Source organism: Lepidochelys olivacea, assembly GCF_965140295.1.
Source record: "Lepidochelys olivacea isolate rLepOli2 genome assembly, chromosome: 21".
Classification (NCBI taxonomy): Eukaryota; Metazoa; Chordata; order Testudines; family Cheloniidae; genus Lepidochelys; species Lepidochelys olivacea.
Window position 1 is genome coordinate 12,408,310 of NC_140431.1, and position 22,475 is coordinate 12,430,784.

Consider the following 22,475-nt stretch of genomic DNA (forward strand, 5'->3'; position numbering starts at 1 on the left):
GCGCCGTCGCCCGCCCCGCCTCTCTCGGGGTGAGGACTGGGCGCTGAGAGGGCGGCGGCGCATGCGCAACGTCGTCGAAGTCTCCGGGAAGGGGGGGGGGAGGCTTGCTGGTCTTGTCCCGTCCGCGGCGCCGTCCGTTCCGTGAGTGGCGGTGCGGAGAGCGCTGGGGGGGCGGCGGTAGCGACGCACCCCGATCCCTTCCCCCATCCCCCCCCGCCCGTTCCAGTGAGGAGCGAGTCTCCGGCTCTGAGGAGGGGCTGGGTCCGCGCCCCCATCTCCGCCCCGCGGGGGGCTCCGGTAAGTGACTCCCCCGGCCCCCCCTCCCCTCAGCTTGTTGCCCCGGTGACGGGCCCCCTCCCCTCGGGGGGAGCTGCCTCGGCCCCGCTGCCTCCCGCACCCTCCCCCCCCAGTCTGCCGCTGCATCCTCCCTCCCGGCCTGTGCCCCCCCCCGTCTCCCCTTCAGCTCCTGCCCCCCCCGGCTTCCCCTCCCCCCCCGCGCGCCCAGGCCCCCGGGCAGCTGGAGGCCGCGCTGGCTGCCCCTGGCGGGCTCAGCCCCTCGCTCCTGTGGCAGAGCAGCCTGCAGCTGCCCCAGCCGCCGGGCGTGAGGGGCCTGCCGGCCTCTCGCCGAACAGGGCGCCCGGGTGGGCAGCGGCCTGGCCCGGGCTGCGGGGCTGAGCTCCCAGGGCCGGGGTCACAAGGCGCGTCCCGGGGCGGGCTCCTTTTACTGCCCCCCCCTCGAGCGGCTCCTACGGCCCCCGGCTCGCCCTGTGGGCGGCACCGCCAGCCGGGGGGGACCCAGGTGTCCCGATTTTACAGGGACCGGCCTGATATTTGGGGCTTTGTCTCATGTGGGCGCCCTGGGGCCCCCTGTCCCCATTTTTCACACTTGCTCTCTGGTCATCCTACGGCCAGCGGACGGCCAAATGGGCCGTCTCCTCTGGGTCATCAAGGTGGTCCTTCCCAGTCCAGGCTGAGCCGTGGTGGCGGGGCGCCTGCACTGACCATGTTGTATAGATAAATAGAGGCACGCGCGCGCTCTCCCTTAATAAATTGGTTCGTCTCTGAGGTGCCACAAGTCCTCCTTTTCCTTTTGCGAATACAGACGGACACGGCTGCTACTCTGAAATCTCCCTTTTATCAAACTTCACACATGCATAATTGCATTTGAGTGGGGGACAGTTGTCTGTTTTCCTCCCCCTCCCTTTATCTGCCACCCAATCCCGGCTTTGTCACTTGATGGTTTTCTGGGAAATAGGAACTAGTAGCATAATCAATGGTTTCAGAGTAACAGCCGTGTTAGTCTGTATTCGCAAAAAGAAAAGGAGGACTTGTGGCACCTTAGAGACTAACCAATTTATTTGAGCATGAGCTTTCGTGAGCTACAGCTCACTTCATCGGATGCATGCCGTGGAAACTGCAGCAGACTTTATATATACACAGAGAATATGAAACAATACCTCCTCCCACCCCACTGTCCTGCTGGTAATAGCTTATCTAAAGTGATCATCAGGTTGGGCCATTTGGTGCTGGAAATGGCCCAACCTGATGATCACTTTAGATAAGCTATTACCAGCAGGACAGTGGGGTGGGAGGAGGTATTGTTTCATATTCTCTGTGTGTGTATAAAGTCTGCTGCAGTTTCCACGGTATGCATCCGATGAAGTGAGCTGTAGCTCACGAAAGCTCATGCTCAAATAAATTGGTTAGTCTCTAAGGTGCCACAAGTACTCCTTTTCTTTTAGCATAATCAATGTGAGTGATGTAAATGTGCTTACAGTACACAGATACCGGATCAGCACGCTCTTGAAGTGCTGTGTATAGAGAGAATCTGTCCTTTCTAATTCAGATAGTGTCACTTTGAGCTGGTTTTTTTTTTTAAAGAAATAACTTCATCAAAAATACAACAAAAGTTCCTCAACAGTCCCTACGTTGCCTGTGTTCTTTGAAGAAAGAGAAGATGTCTAACAGGTCAAATAAAAATAGCTTCTATTATAAGGTCTTTGGGGCCTGCCATTTTTTGTTATCTATAGGGCCATGCACACCTGTGGTGCCTCGGATTTCAGATTTGTCACTTCATTTTTTAGAATTAAAAATTTATGGAGCAGTCACTGTAACTTTAATAAAAGTCAGGGTTTCGTGACTGCTCTGGGATTTTGTTTTTTAAATTAAAAATGCCCTGATAAATGAGGGAGCACCAACCACTTATAGCAGCACCCTTGGCCCTGGCATGGAAACCCTAATCCTAGCTCTGTGAGGAGAGGAGGCCCAGGGGGAGTGGAGGTAGGAGGGGGCTGGAGAGAGAGAGCCTGCCTTGCACTCACCAGGGACACAGCGGTGGCTCCTGTGTCCCATGGGGCTGGGCCATGCTCCCTGTTCCAGGTCTTGCGACTTGGTGCATGGAGTCACAGCGCCACTTGCTCTCGTTTGGCCTTGCCTCCACTTCATTGTGATTGGGAGAGAGGCAGCAGGGCCAGATTTGAGTAAGTAGTGCTGCAACGTGCCCAGAGTGGGGAGCTGGGCCCAGCCGCACAGGAGCTGCTGCTGTGGAGTGAGTGTGAGGTGGGCTCCGTATCCAACTCCTCCACCTGGGCCTTCCCTCTGCACCACCCTCCATGCCCCACCCCGCTCGAGCCTCATGGACAAACAGAGAAGTCACAGTATGCATGACTTTTTCTGCACCCTGCCAAACCTGCAGCCCTATAAATGAGATAGTGTCTCTAAATGATACCTCTGTCTTTATCTCTGACTTCTAGGGCTGTGTTCCAGCCATGGGAATTTTGCTCTTTTGGGTTATATTGCCACTAGAAAACCTCAATGAAAATAGGTTTTCGATAGCAGCCATGTTAGTCTGTATCTGCAAAACGAAAAGGAGGACTTGTGGCACCTTAGAGACTAACAAATTTATTTGAGCATAAGCTTTTGTGAGCTCACGAAAGCTTATGCGCAAATAAATTTGTTAGTCTCTAAGGTGCCACAAGTACTCCTTTTTTCAATGAAAACACTGTCTTAAATTGTTCAAAGAGCTTGTATATTTTATATACATTACATTTTACTTATTGTTTCTTACAATAAACAAGCTAGGATCTTGCCCTGAATTTGAACCATAACATGGAATCGGCTAGCTTTTGTGTTTTTCTTAAACTTTATTTTTAATTTAATTTAAGATGTAGATGCAGTATACTTAACCCCCCCCCCAAAAAAAAACAACAAAAAAACCCCTCAAGATCATTTTTATTTTTTAAGTTCGTACTTGTTTAGAGGTAATTATCTATCTGGATTTTGGCAGGCTGTTTGTGGAAATGTCTGCTACAGTGGGAGACCCTAATTGCAAAAGTAGCTAAAAATAGCAAATTTGTCTGTCTTCAGCTGCTCCACACATCCATTTAATATTTTGGCTCCTGGTAAGTTTCATAATAAGGGGCTCTGCATGTGACTGACAAACGTAGAGGTACCTTGTTTCTCGAAGTGTAAAAGAAAAAGGCACCCCTGACTGGGAGTCTCGGGGTGGGTTTTTCATGCCTAACAGTTTTACAAGATTAGGAGACTAGATTGGGTGAAGTACAAAACATTTTCAATACTGCCTAAAATGTGGTTTTTGAGGCATAATATTTGTCAAGTTTCCTTCCCTCTTTTTGAATGCTGTTCAAAAACAGGAAGCCTGACTTGTACCTTTTATTTTGTAACTCTCTTCCCTTCAGACTCTCTCATTAACTGATGGTGCCCAGTTTAGACAACTAGTCTATCGTTTTTCTCTCTCTGATAACTTAGATATTAAAACTATATAAAATATTAACTTCAGTCTGGATTCTTAATTCCAGCGTCTAATGTAGTTGAGCATCAGTTATTTGGTCAGAATTCTTGCTTTCATGTTTTATTGTCATTAATAATGTCAAATGTATTTTTTTCCCCTTTTTCCCCCCCTTTTCTAGTAGCCATGGCAATGACGGGTCCAACACCCTGTTCATCCATGAGTAACCACACCAAGGAGCGAGTTACAATGACAAAAGTGACATTAGAAAACTTCTATAGTAATCTCATAGCACAACATGAAGAACGCGAAATGAGGTAAAAATCCCAGTTGGGAGATGGAAAGTGCGTCTGTGTAGAAGTGAAAGGAAACTAGTGGCATGATTGTTTAACTTGAGGTCCCATTTGAGCAGGTGCTATTTAGTAAATTGTAGCTCAAATTTAACTTACCTTAATGTTACCTTAGGCCTTGCTAGTAACTACCTTACTTATCTGAGTTTCTCAAATATGATGTTGACGAGTAAAAATGGTTAGCTAGAGGACATTATTGTAAATTAAAAGAAGATGTTTTTCTGATTCAGAATATCTGCTCTTAAATCCATTATTCCATTGCTGAGCAATTTTAAAAAAAGCCATTTTGTTGAGCATGCTTTGATGAAATCAGTTGAAACATTTTCCTTTCAAACTTAAATCTTGACAATGTGTCTATTTGACTCAATATATCTTAGTGGAAACCAATTGTATATTTAGCTTAGATTCATTTAAGCAGTAAAGTAAGAGGCCAGTCTCTACAAATACTTACTCTTTCAACTGTTGCTCCTTTTGATTTTTATTCCCTTTTAACATTTCTTGTAGTTTTATGAAGTCATGTGGTTTCAGCTTCATTTTCTGTTACAGTTTATGATAAAGGGAAATTCACTTGTTCAAAGGCGGCAAGCAGCTGCTGTAAAGACTGTAATTTAACATTAACTTGACTAACTCATAGGCGGGAGGAATCTAATAGGCTTCGATAGATGAGATATGATAAATTCCTTAAATATCCTTGGAAACCTGTATTTTCTCTTTGTGGGCCAGATTCTCAGAGGTGCTGAGCACCCTAAACTTCCATCAAATTCAGTGAGACTTCAGTGTGGTGAGCATGTCACAAGAATAGGCCTATAACCAGAATTTTCAGAAAGGCTTCCTGTAAACGCTTAATGTTGGAAAAAGCTTCAACATTGCTTGGTCCTGCTGAGCACTACTGCTGCGGAAATTCACATTTGGTATTTGAGTGGGGTGTTAGAGAGAGAGATGGTGAGCAAATCGTACTTCCTAGGTGCCTAAATAAGGGGAGAGCAATTTCAGTATACATGATAGAGATGTTGGGCTAAAATGTTATCATACCCCAGCAGTTGCTTAGTGGCATCTGGAGGCTGGAAAAGGATCTTGCAAAGAATGACTTGCATATTGAACAGGAACTCTTCAGTGCATTTGTATAATATGATGCTGAAAAGGCCATCAGGAAGCTCAGAACATAATTAATGTAGGAATTTTTCCTGCAGTGGCCAAAGATAAATCTGAACAACAAAAATAGAGATTACCTTCCTTGAACCAAAAAGGGGGGGAAAAAAGTGGAATTAAGGTTGTAAATGTGTCCATATTTTAAGGGAGAAAACCATTAATATCAGTTTAGGTACAAATATGGCCGCATCTCCAAGGTAGCTGAGCATCTTATAGACATTAATGAATTTATTCTTTCAACACCTCTAGGTAGGTAGGGAATTATATGACCCATTTTACAGAAGGGGAACTGAGGTACAGTGAAACTAAGTGACTTCTCTGGTGTCACACAGGAAGCTAGTGGCAGAGCCAGGATTTGAACTCAGATTTCCTGAGTCCCAGTCCAGGTGTAGCCACCAGACCATCCTTGCATAAAATAAGGCATGTGAAATTTCAGGCAGACTGGTTTAGATGAGCAAAGTTATAGAGGGTGAAGTTGGACTTCTATTGGAAAGGTAAGCTTGAGCTTAAAACTGGAGAGACCAGCATCTTTCCATAACTCTGATTCTTCACACTTCCATATTGAATCCAAATTCCTAGTCCGCTGACTTAGTTCTAGACAACACTTCCAGGTGTTGAAAGTATCTGTGCTTTTTATAGGATTTTCTGAAGAACTAAACAAGAATTTTTTTCATTGCTTTTTTTTTTCTTTTTTTTCTTCCAGACAGAAGAAGCTAGAAAAAGTGATGGAAGAGGAAGGTTTAAAAGATGAAGAGGTAATGAACAGAAAACAAGTTTTTTGGTTAGATAATATAAGTAACCCATAGTCATACCTTTAGTAACCTCTCTGATTGGTTCAGTATGATCCAGATGAGAACTTCATTATGGAATCTCATAAACCGTATGGCTTTCTTTTTAAAACAAACACTAGAAGAGAATCAGGAGGTCCGCACATGCCCGAAAGGAAACCGAGTTTCTTCGGTTAAAGAGAACAAGACTTGGTTTGGAAGATTTTGAATCCTTAAAAGTAATAGGCAGAGGAGCATTTGGAGAGGTAAGAACAGAGCAACTGATTACTGAATAAAACTGTAGTAGCATTATAGGGACTGGAATGCTTTTGAAAAGACTTTTTAAAAGATCAGAACAGTGCAATTTGAAGCCAAATGACACAATAATCACTGCTGAATCTTTGTTTAAAGTTTGACATTAAAATGCATCAGACTTTATATGTAGTCAGTGCTAGTTTGTATTAAACAAACAAGCAAAACTCCACATCTTTAAAAGGACCAAAATGTTGGTGAAATGGGCTTGGCTGGCAACCTTGGAAAGCCCCTCTATCTGTAGAACAGATATAACAGTAGCAGTGCGGGTGTGACGCTGCTGTGCCAGTGTGCCTCCATCCTGGCCCTGTAGTAATGGGATGCAGTGATAGCAGAAACTGCATGCCAAAGGGCCTTTAATAATGGGTTTTCATGACATAGAAACTTGCCCACTAAACTGGGTTTTGACCAACCAACTTGTTTCATGTTACAGATTGCCAAATGATATCAAATGGTATCCTCTTTGTTACAGTGATCTGGTGTCCTAGAGGTAGCTGGCTCTGTATCCCATTACCATATCATAAGACAGTTAGTGCTAGTTGTCCTTATAATCTGATTCTGCTTTGCAAAATAGAAGTTAAATGTTTGCTTTTAGGGTATGGTACCCAGAATACTGTAAAAGAAACCTGGAAAAGTTGGGGGGATAAGGATGTGTTTCTGACTCCATATTTTTGCAAAACTTGAAGGTGCGGCTTGTCCAGAAGAAGGACACAGGGCATGTATATGCGATGAAAATACTACGCAAAGCTGACATGCTTGAAAAAGAGCAGGTGATTACTATTAATTTTCAAATAGCAATTCTAGTAGCTCTGCCTCTTTTTAAAATCTTTTTTTTCTGCTCCATTGCAAACTCAGATTCCTGGGGGACAAAAGTGGGCCTATATTTAAAAAAAAAAAAACAAACCAAAAAAACTAAAGAATAATCACTGCAACATATGGTTTAGATTTTGCTAGCTAAAAACTGCTAAGGGGGTGTGGATGGATTTTTTTTTTTTGACTTTCCAACCTGCCTTCGATTTGGATACTCAGTTTTCCCTAAAGCGCTTAGAACATTTCAGCCTTATTGTAACTCTTTCTGGAAGACTCTAGAGAAATTACATAACTTTTATGTGGTCATGAGGAAAAATATAGCTTTCACTTACTATATTTCTTTATCTATTTTTATCAGTGATTAGTTAATATGTATGTATTCACATGTTCAAAACAGCATTTAAAAAAAATTCATTGTCTCTGCAACCTTGGTCAATTTCTTGATGAAGGTTTCAGTTATACTGGCTTTTCACAAGAGGCATGGTGATCAGATATAGAGTGTGACTGAACATTCTGTTTCCATTTGAAAACATGGAGAAGCAAGGTGTAGGAAATTAGCAGTTTTCCTCTAAACAGCAACAGAGGAACACTTGTATTGCAACTGATCATGTTCCTCTTTCTGCATTTTGTGATATTATGTTACCACTTGAAACCAAAGATATGTATGTGAACTCTCAATACAATCTTCAGAGTGCTGGCTTACTGCAAGTCTGATTTCATCCTGATTTAGCATGTCTAATGGATTTAATTGTAAATATCAGTTGCTGGAACTGCATGAATCCTTCAGACTCACTCGCAGGACCTCCAAAGTAGTGGCACTTTTCATATTAATGCCAATCTCTGAATGATTGTATTATATCTTTGATAGCCCTTCTGGGAATATTAGTCTGAACTAATCAGTCCACCTTCGGCACTGGAGTTCATCTAGGAAGCAATGTTTTTGTAGGCAGTAATTCCTGAATTAACTTTTGTCTTTTAAAAGTATTCGTTGAAAAAATAGCATTGCGTTCTTGACCTCTTTGTCTTTGCATAGCAATTTTGAAAGTCAGTGCTTGGTGAGTGGGCCTGCACTGATGTGTTTTGAGACCTGGGTTTGACTCCCAATCTCGGTCATGAAATATCCACGTCTCATCTGCTAGATGTTAACTGTTCTGAACTGTAGTTAGTACCCTTTGTGCATGTTTTAGTTAGTGCTCTTAATATAGCAGATATTTTAACTCAAATAGTAAGTAGTTTATCTTGTATAATAAGCACCTCAAAATCGAATGTGTATTTTCATCATATCTATAATTCAATCAATGTTCTCTTTTCCATGTGAAGGTTAAGGAAGTAACAATATTAGACGTTGAAGTGCTCTGTTTGTCTACAGTCCAGGTATAAAGCAGGTAGCTGTAAGACAAGCTTCTCCATACTACCCTAGCCACAGCTGCACTTCTGACTTGGAGGGGATCCATTTTTTATAGGTATAGTAGGTGTATATATAAATGGTCATCTAGGGTAAAATGGGATTATTTTTCTCCATGAAAATTTGCTGCATAGTTGTATGCAGTGGGTTGAGTTACACGCTACGGTGTTACTCGTCTTTTGTTCCAATGGATGAGGACAAAGACCTCTTTAGGACCTGATCATGCAACCATTCACTACTAGACATAGTGTTCGCTACTGTCAATAGTCCTGCTGACTGCATTTAATTGGACTAATTGTAGTAGCAAACGCTACTTAAGGTGGTGTTTCTAGGATCAAGCCCTTCAATTGCCATTAAAACTAGGGTCATATTGTGAACCCTTTGCTTATATTGGTGAACAGTTACTTACGCAAACATTCCCTTTGCAGTTAGTAGATCTACTGATGTAACTTGATAATTTTTTCAAAGATCCTCAGAACAAAAACGTGTCATTAAGGTTTACAGTTGAAACCTTTGAACATAAAGGATCTTCGGATCTATGCACTGAGGGGTCAGATTGAGTCAGAATCCTAAGGAATTTATTCAGTAGGTACATTCCAAACAAAGCATATGAAAGAATGGCAGTGACCTTTAGTAAGGTTTTCTGCCTGTTCATTCTCAGAAGCATAATTTTTTAAGCTGTTGCAGTCTTCAAAAGTTATAATTGCCTGAAAACCTGTCACACTATTTTAATATGTGAAAATATCCAGTGATGAAAGTATTGAGACGGGCTAGTATTTCCATTCCTCGTGTAGAGACTTGACAGTTGCATATTCAGTCTTTCAATCCCCTCAAAACAGTGTTTGAATTGTGTGTGAAGATAAATGCGTCTAATAAAACATAATAAATGTAATAATTAATCACATGCATACATATACCCTAGGTTGGCCATATTCGTGCGGAGCGGGACATTCTAGTGGAGGCAGACAGTTTGTGGGTTGTGAAAATGTTCTATAGTTTTCAAGATAAGTTAAACCTCTACCTTATCATGGAGTTCCTGCCTGGAGGTAATTACCTGAGATCAAAAGGTCCCTTTCGTTTTGTTCTGTGGCCGTCTTCTGGCTATATAACAAATCTTGTCTGTCTTTGTTACTGGTATTTGTACACGTGTAATTGCTTTACAGTGTTGTCTTGGGTCTGATCCTGCAGGGAACTGAGCCATTCTTAATGTCTGGTGACTTCATTGGGGAATGAGGGTGCTTGGCACCTTACAGGGTCAGGCCCAAAGTTACCTGTCTGTACCATGGGGCTTTTGCATTCATGCTTAGGTACAGATGCTTGCAAACTTGACCTAGATGTTCTGTCAAGCCTTATCTTCACAGTCTGACATCTATCTTCTTAGAACCTTAACAGCTTTCAGTTTTCTAACTCTTTTCTTGTAGTTGGTTTGCATCAGAAACCTCTTGTCTGCAAAGAAGAGCTTTAAAGGTTAACTCTTGAGTGCTGAAACTACTGGAGTTCACTAGCAAGAAGGTTATACTGAAATCTTGCTGGGTTATACGGAAAACATGATTTGACTATTGAAACCAAATGATTGACTTCAGACCTGACATTGTGCAGTAATGCAGTCTGTTCTTGCTAAATGTGTTTCTGGCTGCAGAATTGTTATCTAAGGTCCAGATCTTGTGTGTGGTTGTCCATAGCTAACTTTGGTTTGTGGGACATTTCTATCAGACAGTTCACCTTTTTGCTAATTGGATGTTTTATAACTGAGACAGAAACTCTCAGATAGACTGACACAAAATAAAATGCAGTAGAGGCTTGCTAAATAGCACACAATAGTTTACACGCTCACAAGACAGTCTCTCTTCACTTCTCAGTGACAACTATATAACTGACTATTGTAGTGAGGCTTTTTTATATCCATTACTTTATAACATTATTTGGTATGTTATCAAGTCTTTAATGAAAACTAAACTAAAATTATAATGAACCAACACGCATTTGGCATATCCTTTTAAATTTCATCTACTCGCTAATTCACAGAATCTAGTATTTCAGTGAGTCTCTTGGTGATTAGTACAAATTAGTTTGGGTCTACTGGGTTTCTATAAAATTGGATGTCTTAATACCTGCCACCAACAAATTCCTGTATGTGGCTTTACATCACTAAACAATGTCAAGCTGACATTCTCTGTTAGCGCCAGCTGATGGCCTGTGATCATTCTATTTGTGATGTCACCGAGAGAAGACATTGCCTGGAATCTAGGTTAATTTAAAAATCTAAGATAGTGTACATCTTAAATTTATGTATCTGTATTGTGCTAGCAACCTGAGGCCTCAATCAGGGTACAAACAAACTGGTAGTCATGGTCCCTGCCCCAAAGAACTGGCATTCTATTGAAGCTTTATTTTCATAATCTAATTGCTAAATACTCTTTCAACTGAACAAACTAATGAGCATCAACAGGCTCGACTGTAGCTGAGCGAAGAACTAATTACACTTCTATATGCATTTCTTGGGTGTTTGTGAATCCACAATGTACAAAATATAATTGTTTCATAAAAACTGTCTACATTCACTGAAATGTAAAATGGATGTCTTATTTATTAGCTTTGGTGACATATGTTACTAAGAGGCTAGGGCTTAATTATCAGTTTGTATTTACTTCTGCTGTTTGTGGTGGCTGACTTTTTCTAGGTGATATGATGACACTGTTGATGAAAAAAGACACCCTAACCGAAGAAGAGACTCAGTTTTATATTGCGGAGACTGTGCTAGCCATTGACTCCATTCATCAGCTTGGTTTTATCCATCGGGATATCAAGCCAGATAACCTCCTCTTGGATAGTAAGGTACAAATATATTAACCACTGCATGCAGTGTTGTTGTAGCCATGTCGGTCCCAGGATATGACAGAAACATGGTGAGCGAAGTAATATCTTTTATTGGACCAATTTCTGTTGGGGAGAGTCTCCCCAACAGAAATTGGTCCAACAAAGGATATTACCTTAACAACTAGGTGACGTTTGGGTTAGCAGCAGATATACTGGGTAACTTAGAATTCAGAATGCTATGATAGATGGCACTATCGGTTAGTTAACCTTCAATTTCTTACCCTTGCAGAGGATATTTTCCATTGTCCTGATAGAAGTGAAGCGACCTCAATCTAGTCTTCAGCTGACAGTACCTTATTTACAGAGTGCTCTCCTGTGGCAGTTGTTTGAACTGATCTTGGTGGTTTTCAGTGCTGTTTTAAAGCCATCTTTTGGTTTCATTTCTTCCTCCTTAGTCTAAGACGTTTCCTTTGGGTCTGACATCTGCTTTGCGTGTGTTCACCAAATATTGAGTAGTATGTTTACACCAAGTGTGGGGATGTTGCTGATTCATTAGGCTTCCGGTCTCATTAGCTCTTCTCAAAATCTTTCTCCAGACTGGTCAGGATACCTGTTTACTTGCATGTATTTATAGTAGGTAGTACCCAGGAAGTTGGGGTGTTTCAATACCTTACTACTGCTAAGTAAAATTTTATATTTTTCTACTTACCTTGTCTGGGACAAATTTGCTGGCAAGAAGAATTTACCTACTTCTGTTAATTCCAAACTATAATGAAGTGCTCCGATTGGAGCAGATCTTTACAGAGTCATGCAAGTTTAGGATATAATATGCCATTTTTAGGCTCAAAAAAGAACTTCACATTGAAAGTCATTGCTGCCTTGCACTGTGGATAAGACAAATTCAAGCACTGGGCAGAGTAACATTTTTCTTTGTGGAATATCCTGTGTCTTAGCAAGTCCGCCCATGACTCATCCACTTTCTAACAGAGGAGTAGACAGCACTGCTCCTGGAAACGCTTTGTTCTTATCTGGGGTGGTCAATATTCTCCCTCAAGGGACTATGGGGCTGATCCTGCAAGGGGAAGTGCCTTCAGCTCCCATTAAAGTAAACAGGTATTGGGAACGTTACTGGAAATTGAATCACATCCACTGTGTGGCAGTGCAGAAAATTATCCCTAGGGTTGTTCAATATCTCATACCAGTTGTAGGCTAGAGCAAGATAATAAATATGCTTGGTGTTTTGTCATATGAAATAAATGGGTAAATAACTCTATTCTTTGGGTGGATGTCTTGTATTTCTTCTGCATTTTGGGTCTCCGCATCTCTAGGGCCATGTGAAACTATCAGATTTCGGTCTCTGCACTGGGCTAAAGAAGGCTCACCGAACGGAATTCTACAGGAACTTGAACCACAGTCTTCCGAGTGATTTCAGTAAGTTCTCTGTCATCAGTACCAGCACTTACATTCTCTCCTATGGGAATGGCGTTAGAAATTCCGAAGAGGACTGATTTCAACACAGTGGTGGAAAGCTGCTGTTAGGGATCTAATGAATCCTGCCTGTGTGGAGGGTTTGGGGATAAAAGGGTGAATGGTATATGTGGCACATTAGTCCCTGTTAAACTGCAGCTTCCCTCTTGCTCTTTCTGCACTGTGTACTTCTTTTATTTTTGCTACTTACCAAGATATTTATGTAAATATAAGCATTTACCTTTCTGATAAGCTAGCTCCTTCCTTCCAGTCTCACGTTATCCTTTCCTTGCTGTACTACACGGTAGGCTCATTGCATGTACTGTAGCAAGGACTGCTAGCAGATGGCACAGTAGCAGCACACAGGACTAACGTGGCCAGCCCTGCCATAGCACATGTGGAGGCATGGAGATATTTTAACTTTTGGGAATGCACATCCCCAGAATCTAAATCTTTAAAATTGTTTCGCAAGAAGAGCTGGAACATAGCACCAGAATGATAGGAAATTGCAGACTCTCCTGAAGCTAGGTCCTTAGGAAGAAACAGAAAACTTTGTTCACTTCAGTTTCTAGTCAGTTTCCCTCTGCAGCAACACCAATGTAAATGCTTCTGTGCTAGATCTTGATATGATTCTGTAGTTGCTAGCTCCTCTTTCATATATTACTTGAAAAAAAGGAGGCAGTCACTTTCTCTTGGCTATTTCTCCGTGGTGAGGATGTGTGACTAGTAAAGAGGCTTTTGATATATTCACCCCAGTGCTTTTAAAAGAAACAGTTCCTCCTGATCAGAGGCTTTGAGATCCCAATTAACTAACATTTATGGTTAGTAGTCAGGGTCTTGGCTATCTCAAAATAGTTTCATTGAAATGATTGACACCACTGTGAGTCCAATTCCTGGTGAACAGGAGTACACATTACAAAAACCACCAACATAGTTAGTACTAACTGACCCGTTTTTGGCAGTCTGTCTTTGGCCTCTCTGAGCTGTAGAGACTGAACACCCCTCTGTCCTTTACAGATGGTCCCTTCAGATCAGGTTTGAGGCATGATAGGAGGGCAGTGTTGGGAAGCTGGCGCTGCTGCTGCTTCTGCTTTACCTGCTCTGTGGACAGAGAGGACGTCAGTCTCCAGGGCTCTCAATCTGAGAACAGCTTTTCTGAACTGAATTCGCAGAGAAGAGATGGATGCAAAGAAAATGTTGACCTATATTGTCCCTCCTGTTCCTGTGTTGCACTGTAGCTTGAGTGCTTGCGCTGTAAAATACCATAACTTGACCATACCTGACATGCCTGTCATCAGAGATAGGGTTTTACTAAGCAGTTAAGGCCCAAGTACCCAATCTAGGCTTTTTTAACTAGTTGGGCCTATGCTATGTGAGTGACGAAAAGACCCTCAGACATCAATGTCTTTATTTTGCCTTCAGCAAACAAAAGCATATACCGTGTGTGAATAGATTTGTTTGGAACTTTACAGAGAGTAGAGGTTGGGTTGTGATCTCTTTTACATCATTTTAAAGCTGAGCTAACTCTGTTGGATTAATGAGATTTATTCCAGATGTACATGGATGTAAGTGAGATCAGAATCTAATCTTTTAAATGTAGTCATCTTGAAGTGAGTATTTTGTTCCTGGAGTTATAAACTTCTGAAAACATGGATGTCTAATGGAAGTGCTTACAGAATTTTAACTTTAGTGCAAAGAATGCAGCAGTGTCTAGTGCTGGCAGACTGTCAAGTGGCAGGGTCTGGAAGCTACAGATGAGCTAGGAGTAACTCTGTCCCTCTATGTATAACTTCAAGTGGGGCTATTTATCATGGATAAAAAGTGGAAAAGAAAAGCGAAATGAGCAATACTGATGTCTGTGTGTTCTGGTCCTCTTTAGCTTTCCAGAACATGAATTCCAAAAGGAAAGCAGAAACATGGAAGAGAAATAGACGTCAGTTGGTAAGTGCAGTCCCTCTGTCTACAGATGCTCATGGGTGAGCTCTGAGATGCAAGTGGGTTGGCTGATTGATATTAAAAATGACCAGCATTTATACCGTGACACTTTTCAAAACTCTCAGGGCACTTCTCTGAAGTACTGTGAAAGATCTGTGCAGTTGGGCTTTAAAAAAGAAATAACTCTTGTTTGTCCATCTGTAAAATTCTGGTGACTTTTATGCTTAAGATAGAGAACCACCATGGCTTGTTGCTTTTTCTGGTGCAATTATGGCTAAAACTAGCCAAGTTCTTAGCTACTTCCAATATAACATTGCCTCTGGGGAGACTTCTAGCCCATACCCAGACTGTGATGCCTTAAGAGAACTGGACAAAGCAGATTGAGGCACATAGTGGTGATTTTACTGTGCAGATTTCGTAAACAATAAAATCTGCCCAAGTCTAGCTGGATCTGGTAGAGAAACTCAGTGATTAGATTTGCATCTATCACGTGTTACTTGGCAGTGCTGATGCTAGAGATGAACATGAGCCAAGTCTCCAGTGTGAACTAGGGCTATACTGCAATTTGTGTTTAGCCTTTTTGCCTCTTTAGGGGCCGGAGGAACAGCTTCCTACAAAGACTTTTAAACAGTATTATTTATCTCTTTCTTAATCTCACTTGAAATGTTTCTAACAGTCTATCTTCTGTAAGAATAGAGCCGCAGCATTTAAACAGGTTTTATTCCCTTCCCCTACAATAGTGTTTTTTCACTGCTCTCACTTTAATGGTATCTTGATAGCATATGGGATCTTATTTTAAAAAAAAAAAGTCATCTTTTAGTTTGAATAAGTTGTCTGTGTGGGTTCTGTTCGAGCCCTCTGGTCCTGTGAAGATTTCTCAGTCACTTGTCTGTCGGGATCTCTCTCAAAATGTGTAACTGAAGCCATTCAATTTCAGGCCTTCTCCACTGTGGGAACTCCAGATTACATCGCTCCTGAAGTCTTCATGCAGACGGGTTACAACAAGCTTTGTGATTGGTGGTCACTTGGGGTCATCATGTATGAGATGTTAATTGGTAAGAAACGAGCAATGCACAAACCTGGAGTATATGTTAAATTCATAGCAGAGTCAAAGTTCACTTTTTCATGGCTTCGTTTATCTTTGCTGGCACACCTTCACACTTAGTGCCCATTTTCACATTAAGCAATTTTCTCCAGTTTGCTGTTCACCTGAATTTTTTTAAACTGCTATCTTGTAACCCAAATGCAGTTATTGCTGTTTTTTCTCCCTGGTGACTTTAAATTAGTTCAATTTAAGCTTTAGTAGCCATAAATTACTCTTTACTTCATTGCAGGAGTGTATTTTCTCTTTTAGGTTATCCCCCTTTCTGTTCTGAGACCCCTCAAGAAACGTATAAGAAAGTGATGAACTGGAAAGAGACTCTGACCTTCCCCCCGGAAGTTCCAATCTCTGAGAAAGCAAAGGATCTTATTCTAAGGTACCAGTCAGTCAATTGCTGCAGCTGACCAAGCTTGTAGTGTGGTGCCACTTGTTACATGTCATGAATTTTCTCATCCTACAAACTGCATGAAACACCTCTCTTACAACTTGCCTAATGAGACAATGGGTGCTTCAAAGTTTAAGGTGATGCATTTGTTGCATTTATGTATTGACTACGAAGGTTGCTAATCAAATATTTTTCTCATCAAATTCATGGTGGTTCACTGTCATTTAAATTGGGAGCCCTTAAAGAACTGCATTAATGGGGGCTCTTGTACAATGCTTATGTTTGGGAGAACCTCATCTCGTAGCTTTTTTTTGCCTCTCACATGTCTTCGTCCCCCATTTCCTGTGCCCCTGAATTCTTCAGAAATTGAATCTCCACTTGAAGGAAACACAGAATGAGAATGTTGAGTTGTATTAACTGGCTGTATGGACCCTTTCTGTTTATATTGGCAAAGGATGTCCTTGAAATAGGCTTACGCTTGTTAGGATAGCAGGTTAGAATTACTGGCTTTCCATCCTATGTATTTAAACACTTCTCATGAGTGATCTAAATTCCTTTGGGAGTTGAATAGTCTATCCAAGCAAACTCCTGTCTGAAATAAGGTTTACCCACTTTGCTTCCATATGATACATATCTGCCTTAAGGCTGTTAACGCCCCATCAGCCTTTATGCGTTCCACAAAAAGCAATCACCAACCCAGAAACATTTTGTCTTTGTCTAAACCAAGGCAAACATACACACTGAAACTCAGACTCAGTTTAGGGAATAAATTCCCTACAAACCTCCTTGGAAGTGTCTCAAACTGTTTTCCAGACCCACCATTGTAATGCAACAGGCAAGTGTCTGACACTATTTGTGTGTAGAGTTTGATTTATAAACCTATTCCGTGCACACTGAGCTGGGCTTGTGAAAGAGAATGTGCAATCATTTTGCTCTTTAGTCTTAACTATGTACATAATGTCTCGGATCGGTTTTTAATCTGGTCTCAATACAAAAGTGAAATGTACATGCTTTTGTGTGTACTGTTGCCCTCTGCTGGTCCTGGATGAAAGGGCATATTATCCTTGAAAGTAAATTCCCTATATTCTATCACAGCCTTAACATTCCTCAGTATGGTTGGTGTGTTACTTTTAAAATAAGAGCTCTTATCGTTATCCTTCCGTTACAATTTCATACATGTAAATACTAGTTTCTGTTTAAAATGACTCACTGTTTCTAAATATAACACTTCACTATTTTCATGCTTCCTTTCACAGATTTTGCTGTGAATGGGAGCACAGAATTGGTGCACCTGGTGTTGAAGAAATCAAGGGTAACCCCTTCTTTGAAGGGGTTGACTGGGAGCATATCAGGTAGGACATTGCCAGACACGTCAGCATCCTTCTAGAAAGCTAGTCCTTGTTTAATTTCCCATCCAGTGGTCTAATTACATTAGACTGTTAGGTTTGTCAGAAGTGCTGGTACAGTAAAAACTTGCCTGTGATGGTAAAATGGGCAGCTCTGACTTGAACACGCAGGGAACCAGGCCTGTGAAATAACCAGGCCTACGTGGCAGCGATGAGGTTCAGATCCTCATCTGACTTCTCTGAGGTTCAAGCATATCCAGATCAAGGCTTTTTTTGTGAGTCCCTATAGAAATGGAATGTATTCATTGCCTGCCTTAAAACCTAATATTGAGAATGTTGCTCTTGGCAGAGAGAGACCTGCTGCAATATCAATAGAAATTAAAAGCATTGATGACACCTCAAACTTTGACGATTTTCCAGAATCAGATATCCTTAAACCAACAGGTAAATATCTCCCCTTCTTGTCACTATTTTACATATAATGATAATGTAGGATTCCTGTTAAAGTAAACTCTGCAAGTCTGGCTTGATAGCAAGTTCGGGATAAGAGTCCTTAATCATCTAATGCTTAGGGGGAATGCTGAATGGTAACTTTTACAAACTGTGGGCCCACTTCTGCAAGTCCTTCATGCACAGAACTTCCACTGATATCACAGGGAGGCAAAAACTTGTGGGAGCAGACTCTGAATTTGCTGCAAATCTAGATGTAAGGGGATTTGAGGGCAGTTTCAGACTTAAACCCACAAACTAAAGCGAAACTCAGAACTGTCAGATCTTTCTCCCTCCCCCTATCTTCCTCACTCGACTAGTGTAATACATTTTGTGGTAGCATTAAAGCCAAAAATCCCTCATGGAAGTGCCATTGATAGCCTTACCTGAGTTTTTCGGATACACGTGTTTTATAAAGAAAATGTTCATCTCTTTTTGTACAAATAAGACTACGATGGTTCCTCTGGTGTTACGCGTGATGACTGCCATGGAAATGTATAGTTGGGACGTGGCAGTGCTTCTCAGGGCACATTTGTGAGACTTAATATGTGTAATTTTATAACGTTCTCTAGTGTCATGGCGAAAATGGCTCTGCTTTAATCAACGAATGATGGTTCCACCATGTGTTTTGTAATGACAGCTTCTATGTCGAGGCCTGTTTGAGCATTTGTTAGCATGTGGATTTTTAACACACAATAGACTGTAATGACTCCCTTTTTTCTAGAACTGAAGAATAAAACTGGGAAACGGTATTTTCCCAACCAGAAGTTGTATAATTTCTTTAAAACTAAAAGGCTGTGTCCAGTGTTCCGTATGATGAGTACAGTTTAATATCTGAAGAAGCTAACACTTGTATCGCTTTGTCTTCCAGTGGCCACAAGTAACCATCCAGAGACCGACTACAAGAACAAAGACTGGGTCTTCATCAATTACACCTACAAACGATTTGAGGGGCTGACAGCCCGAGGGGCAATACCATCCTATATGAAAGCAGGAAAGTAGTGAACTGTGACCTTAGACTATTTCTGAGCCTTGGATCTTGTTTCTCTGTACTGGGTTTATGCCCTTAAAGCAACTTACCTGAGGGCTATGAACTTTTTGAAAAGTTTTTCAGGTCACAGTATATTACACACCATTGTTATTTACTTGGATTTGTTTCTTCTGCTCCATTGAAAACTTCCACGAAACTCTGTCACCTCTGATGCAGGCAGATATTTTTTGCTGCTTCAGGAGCAAGTCTGTCTCTGTTTTCACATTAAATTCCTTGCTAGACTGTTCAGTCCAGTAGAGGAGGAAGAGAGAGAAGAGCGCCTTTACTTTCTAACATCACAAAGCACATGGTATTTACAAAATATTTCACCAGTCCTGCAATGAGTGATATACTCAGTCTGCCAGTTCTGCCAGCACTGTTTTCCTAATGGCTAAGAACTGTAGCACAGAGGAAATAAAGCAATAATTAAAGCTTGAGATAGACAAAACTGTCCAGTAAATTATCTAGTAGATGAACAAAACTTGTATTGCCTTAACCGTAGTGTGTAGTGCTATTTTTTTATAACTCAAAAGCCTCTTTAATAGCATTTTTCAGCTCAATCAGTAGCCTCAAGTTGTGGTGCACTTTACTTTTGGTACTAAGACAATGACCCTCAAGCCATTAAATATTTTTCTAAATTAAAAAATTGTGTAACACTTTGCTTTTTCTGAGCAGTGACAGGAGAAACAGGCCACTCATCCTGGTAGAATTTATTCTGTGGAAGCTAACAATTTCCAGCTGTTGTACTGAAGAACCTCCATGCAAACAAATGACTATTGTAGATTATTAGTAAACTAGCCAATAACAAGAGCTGACCTAGAAAAGGAGTGGGTAAGATGGGGGGGGCGGGGGCATAGGAAGGGGAGGGAGGGAAATCCGTTTATCCTGATTGATGGTGGGCCTCCTATGTATAATAGGACAGGAGATGGGGTTTTCTGTTCTTGCTGCTGCCATCTCTTGGCCACTTGTAAAATCTGCTGGCCTTGATCAGTTTCAAAGATGATGATGCTAACTTGCTAGTGGCATGGGGTAGTGTCAAGTAGCAAGATATGGCAAAAAGTGTGAAATTCTGCCTAGGGCTCCTCTTACAAACCCTTATTCACAGTGGCCTTCCCATCCTTTACTTAGTATTTCAAAGTTCCTCTCAGTACCATGGCTAAGACATCTGTACCCAGAGTCTTCCAAGGGGGGGTCTGAAACTTCTGGTACATGGGTCCTGCCATGTCTCTATTTGACTAATTATTGCCTAATGTAGATTATGAAAGTGTATTCCTTTATAATCAGGATGCTCTCCATGAGAGCCCCAAAGTGCCTTCCCTTGCCTAAACACCTCTCAGAGCTGTCTAACTGGATCAAACTAATTTGGAGGATTCTTTATCAGCTGAGCTCTTGAGAATTCCTTTCCATGTGCAGGAACACCACTCAGCTATAAAAGAGGTGCAATCAGTGCATTCCTAGTGGCACGTGAAACAAACAGATCCACCCCCCTTGTGGTGCTGGTCTTTAGTGTGTCACTAGATGTTAAATTAATGAGATTTTTAACAAGTGCATATCTGTTTGAACAGTTTAAATTCCTGCTACATTATATTTTTGGTGCTGAACACTAAAAATACCTAGCAGCTAAAAACTACTGTTTTTAAAAGCTAGATCAGTGTGTCAAGATGACCTGGTGGCTATCGTTTGTATATAGCCCTAGCTTTCTAGACTAACAAAGGGAAGAAACTGTGATTGTAATGTAATAATGTTTTTAATGGCTGCATTAGGGAATATTCCACTAAATGTCTTTTGGATTAAAGTGTCACAGGGTAAATGTTGAATGAAGGAGTAATTTGAGTGCAAATACTGTACATAACAGGCTGATTAAGAGTGTGGGTGACAACTTGTTAACATCCTCTCCCTAAGTGCCGTAGCTATGAGACCGTCCAGAAACCCTGAATCTGCGTTGTTGTATTTCTGCGTAGTAGGAATTGGTTCAGTGCATTGCTGTAAGCAGCTTAAATGCTAAATTCTGCCAATCCTAAATTCAAGAGTAGTTTTTACTCTGACAGTAGTGATCTTTGGGCCCATGGGATTATTCATAGGACTACTTAAGCAAAGTAAAATAAAGATCAGGGGCTTTATTTGCTAGCCAGCAAAGCATTCTTTTATATTACTTAGTTTTTTTTGTTTTTGTTTTTAAATCAAGGACTGATTATTACATTTTAGATGTGGTAAAATTGCTCTGTCACCCACATTTGAAAACGTTGCCTTATAAGCCATTGGAAAGTGAAGAGCTCTTGGCATTTTTAACTATTGAAAATTGTTTTACAATTCTTGCTTTCTTAAAATGTGAAGATCAAAACCCTTTTGAAGCTGTTCTGGTTTCGGAGTAAAAGGTTTTGAGACAGCAGATGCATTGTTAACCCTTTAATAAAAGGGACTGGTGTGTTTATAAATACCAAAGAACAAGGGAGAGAGCTATACAATTATAGTTTGTAGGGGTTCACTGTGAAAGTCTATAAACAATACCTTGTTATGTAAATCTCTAGTGCGCATGTGATTTTCTGAATGCCTTCTGACCCCACACTCAGATTCTCCAGTTGGGTGTTGTATATTATTGTCCTTGAGTTAAAAAGTGGAGAACTTCAAAGGCACAAGTGGCTCTTACGAACCTAACTTCTTTCAACTTTCAGTGGGAATTAAGTGCCTTTGAAAATCTTCCCCTACATGTGAAACCTGTCAGTCATCCCTTCTAAGTGGTAATTTTTCCTTTACAACAGAGCCTGCCTTTTCCTACAGGTATTTGTTTATCAACACTAGAAAAACAGTACTGTGTATTATTTCCAGGATCCACACTTCACTGCTATCAGAATAAGATTTTTGTACTTTTTTTCTAGATATGCTTGCCAAACATTTTTATTAAGTTAATAAGTTACCAGCTTGTGTATGTTCTCATTAGCTGATAAATGGAGGTAATTAGGAATTCCTTGTGGTTTTTTGTTTAAAGCTGCAAACTGGTGAAGGTTGCAAGGAGTGGGTCTGGTTCTTTTCCAGCTAGACCTGCAGGAGAAACTAATTCTAATCTTAACCTTCCTAATGGATGTGACCGTAAATTATGCTGCCAGTTCCTCTCTTCATACTCTACCTAGCACAAAACTGCACTTAGGTGTCACTTACTATCACTGTGCCCTGACTCTGCCTTAAACTGTCCGTTGAAAAAGCGTTCTGTAAATACATGATGCTGTTACTAAAGCACATTGTAAAATTTGGCAAATCTGTTGTGTGTGATGCTGGGGTCTCAGCAAGGGGAAACCCAATTTATTTTTATGGAATGATCTTTACATTCTGCTGAGCTGTGTAAATAAATAAATCCTCTTCAGTCAC

The 22,475-nt window shown here is 41.1% G+C and overlaps 1 protein-coding gene across 2 annotated transcripts; it reads left to right on the forward strand.

Moving 5' to 3' along the window:
• Positions 1-169: 169 nt before the first annotated feature.
• STK38 (serine/threonine kinase 38) lies at positions 170-19,948 on the forward strand. 2 transcript variants are annotated; one of them, XM_084611287.1, is made up of 14 exons: positions 170-297; positions 3,930-4,065; positions 5,951-6,002; positions 6,158-6,280; positions 7,013-7,096; positions 9,464-9,587; positions 11,222-11,376; positions 12,687-12,789; positions 14,705-14,766; positions 15,698-15,815; positions 16,115-16,238; positions 17,504-17,599; positions 17,943-18,037; positions 18,954-19,948. In XM_084611287.1, exons 2-14 carry the CDS (start codon positions 3,935-3,937, stop codon positions 19,082-19,084), a joined length of 1,398 nt encoding a protein of 465 aa, XP_084467413.1. In that variant the 5' UTR covers positions 170-297; positions 3,930-3,934; the 3' UTR covers positions 19,085-19,948. The 2 variants fall into 2 exon arrangements, with proteins under 2 accessions (XP_084467413.1, XP_084467414.1); XM_084611288.1 differs by having other exon boundaries at positions 173-297; positions 3,933-4,065.
• The last annotated feature ends 2,527 nt before the right edge of the window (positions 19,949-22,475 follow it).

What these genes read in the sequence shown, in the direction of transcription:
- STK38 (XM_084611287.1), top strand. Translation starts at nt 3,935, where the DNA reads ATGGCAATGACGGGTCCAACACCCTGTTCATCCATGAGTAACCACACC. An exon ending in CATGAAGAACGCGAAATGAG is followed by an intron (nt 4,066 to 5,950) that starts GTAAAAATCCCA and finishes TTTTTCTTCCAG; the next exon opens with ACAGAAGAAGCTAGAAAAAG. An exon ending in ACATGCTTGAAAAAGAGCAG is followed by an intron (nt 7,097 to 9,463) that starts GTGATTACTATT and finishes CATATACCCTAG; the next exon opens with GTTGGCCATATTCGTGCGGA.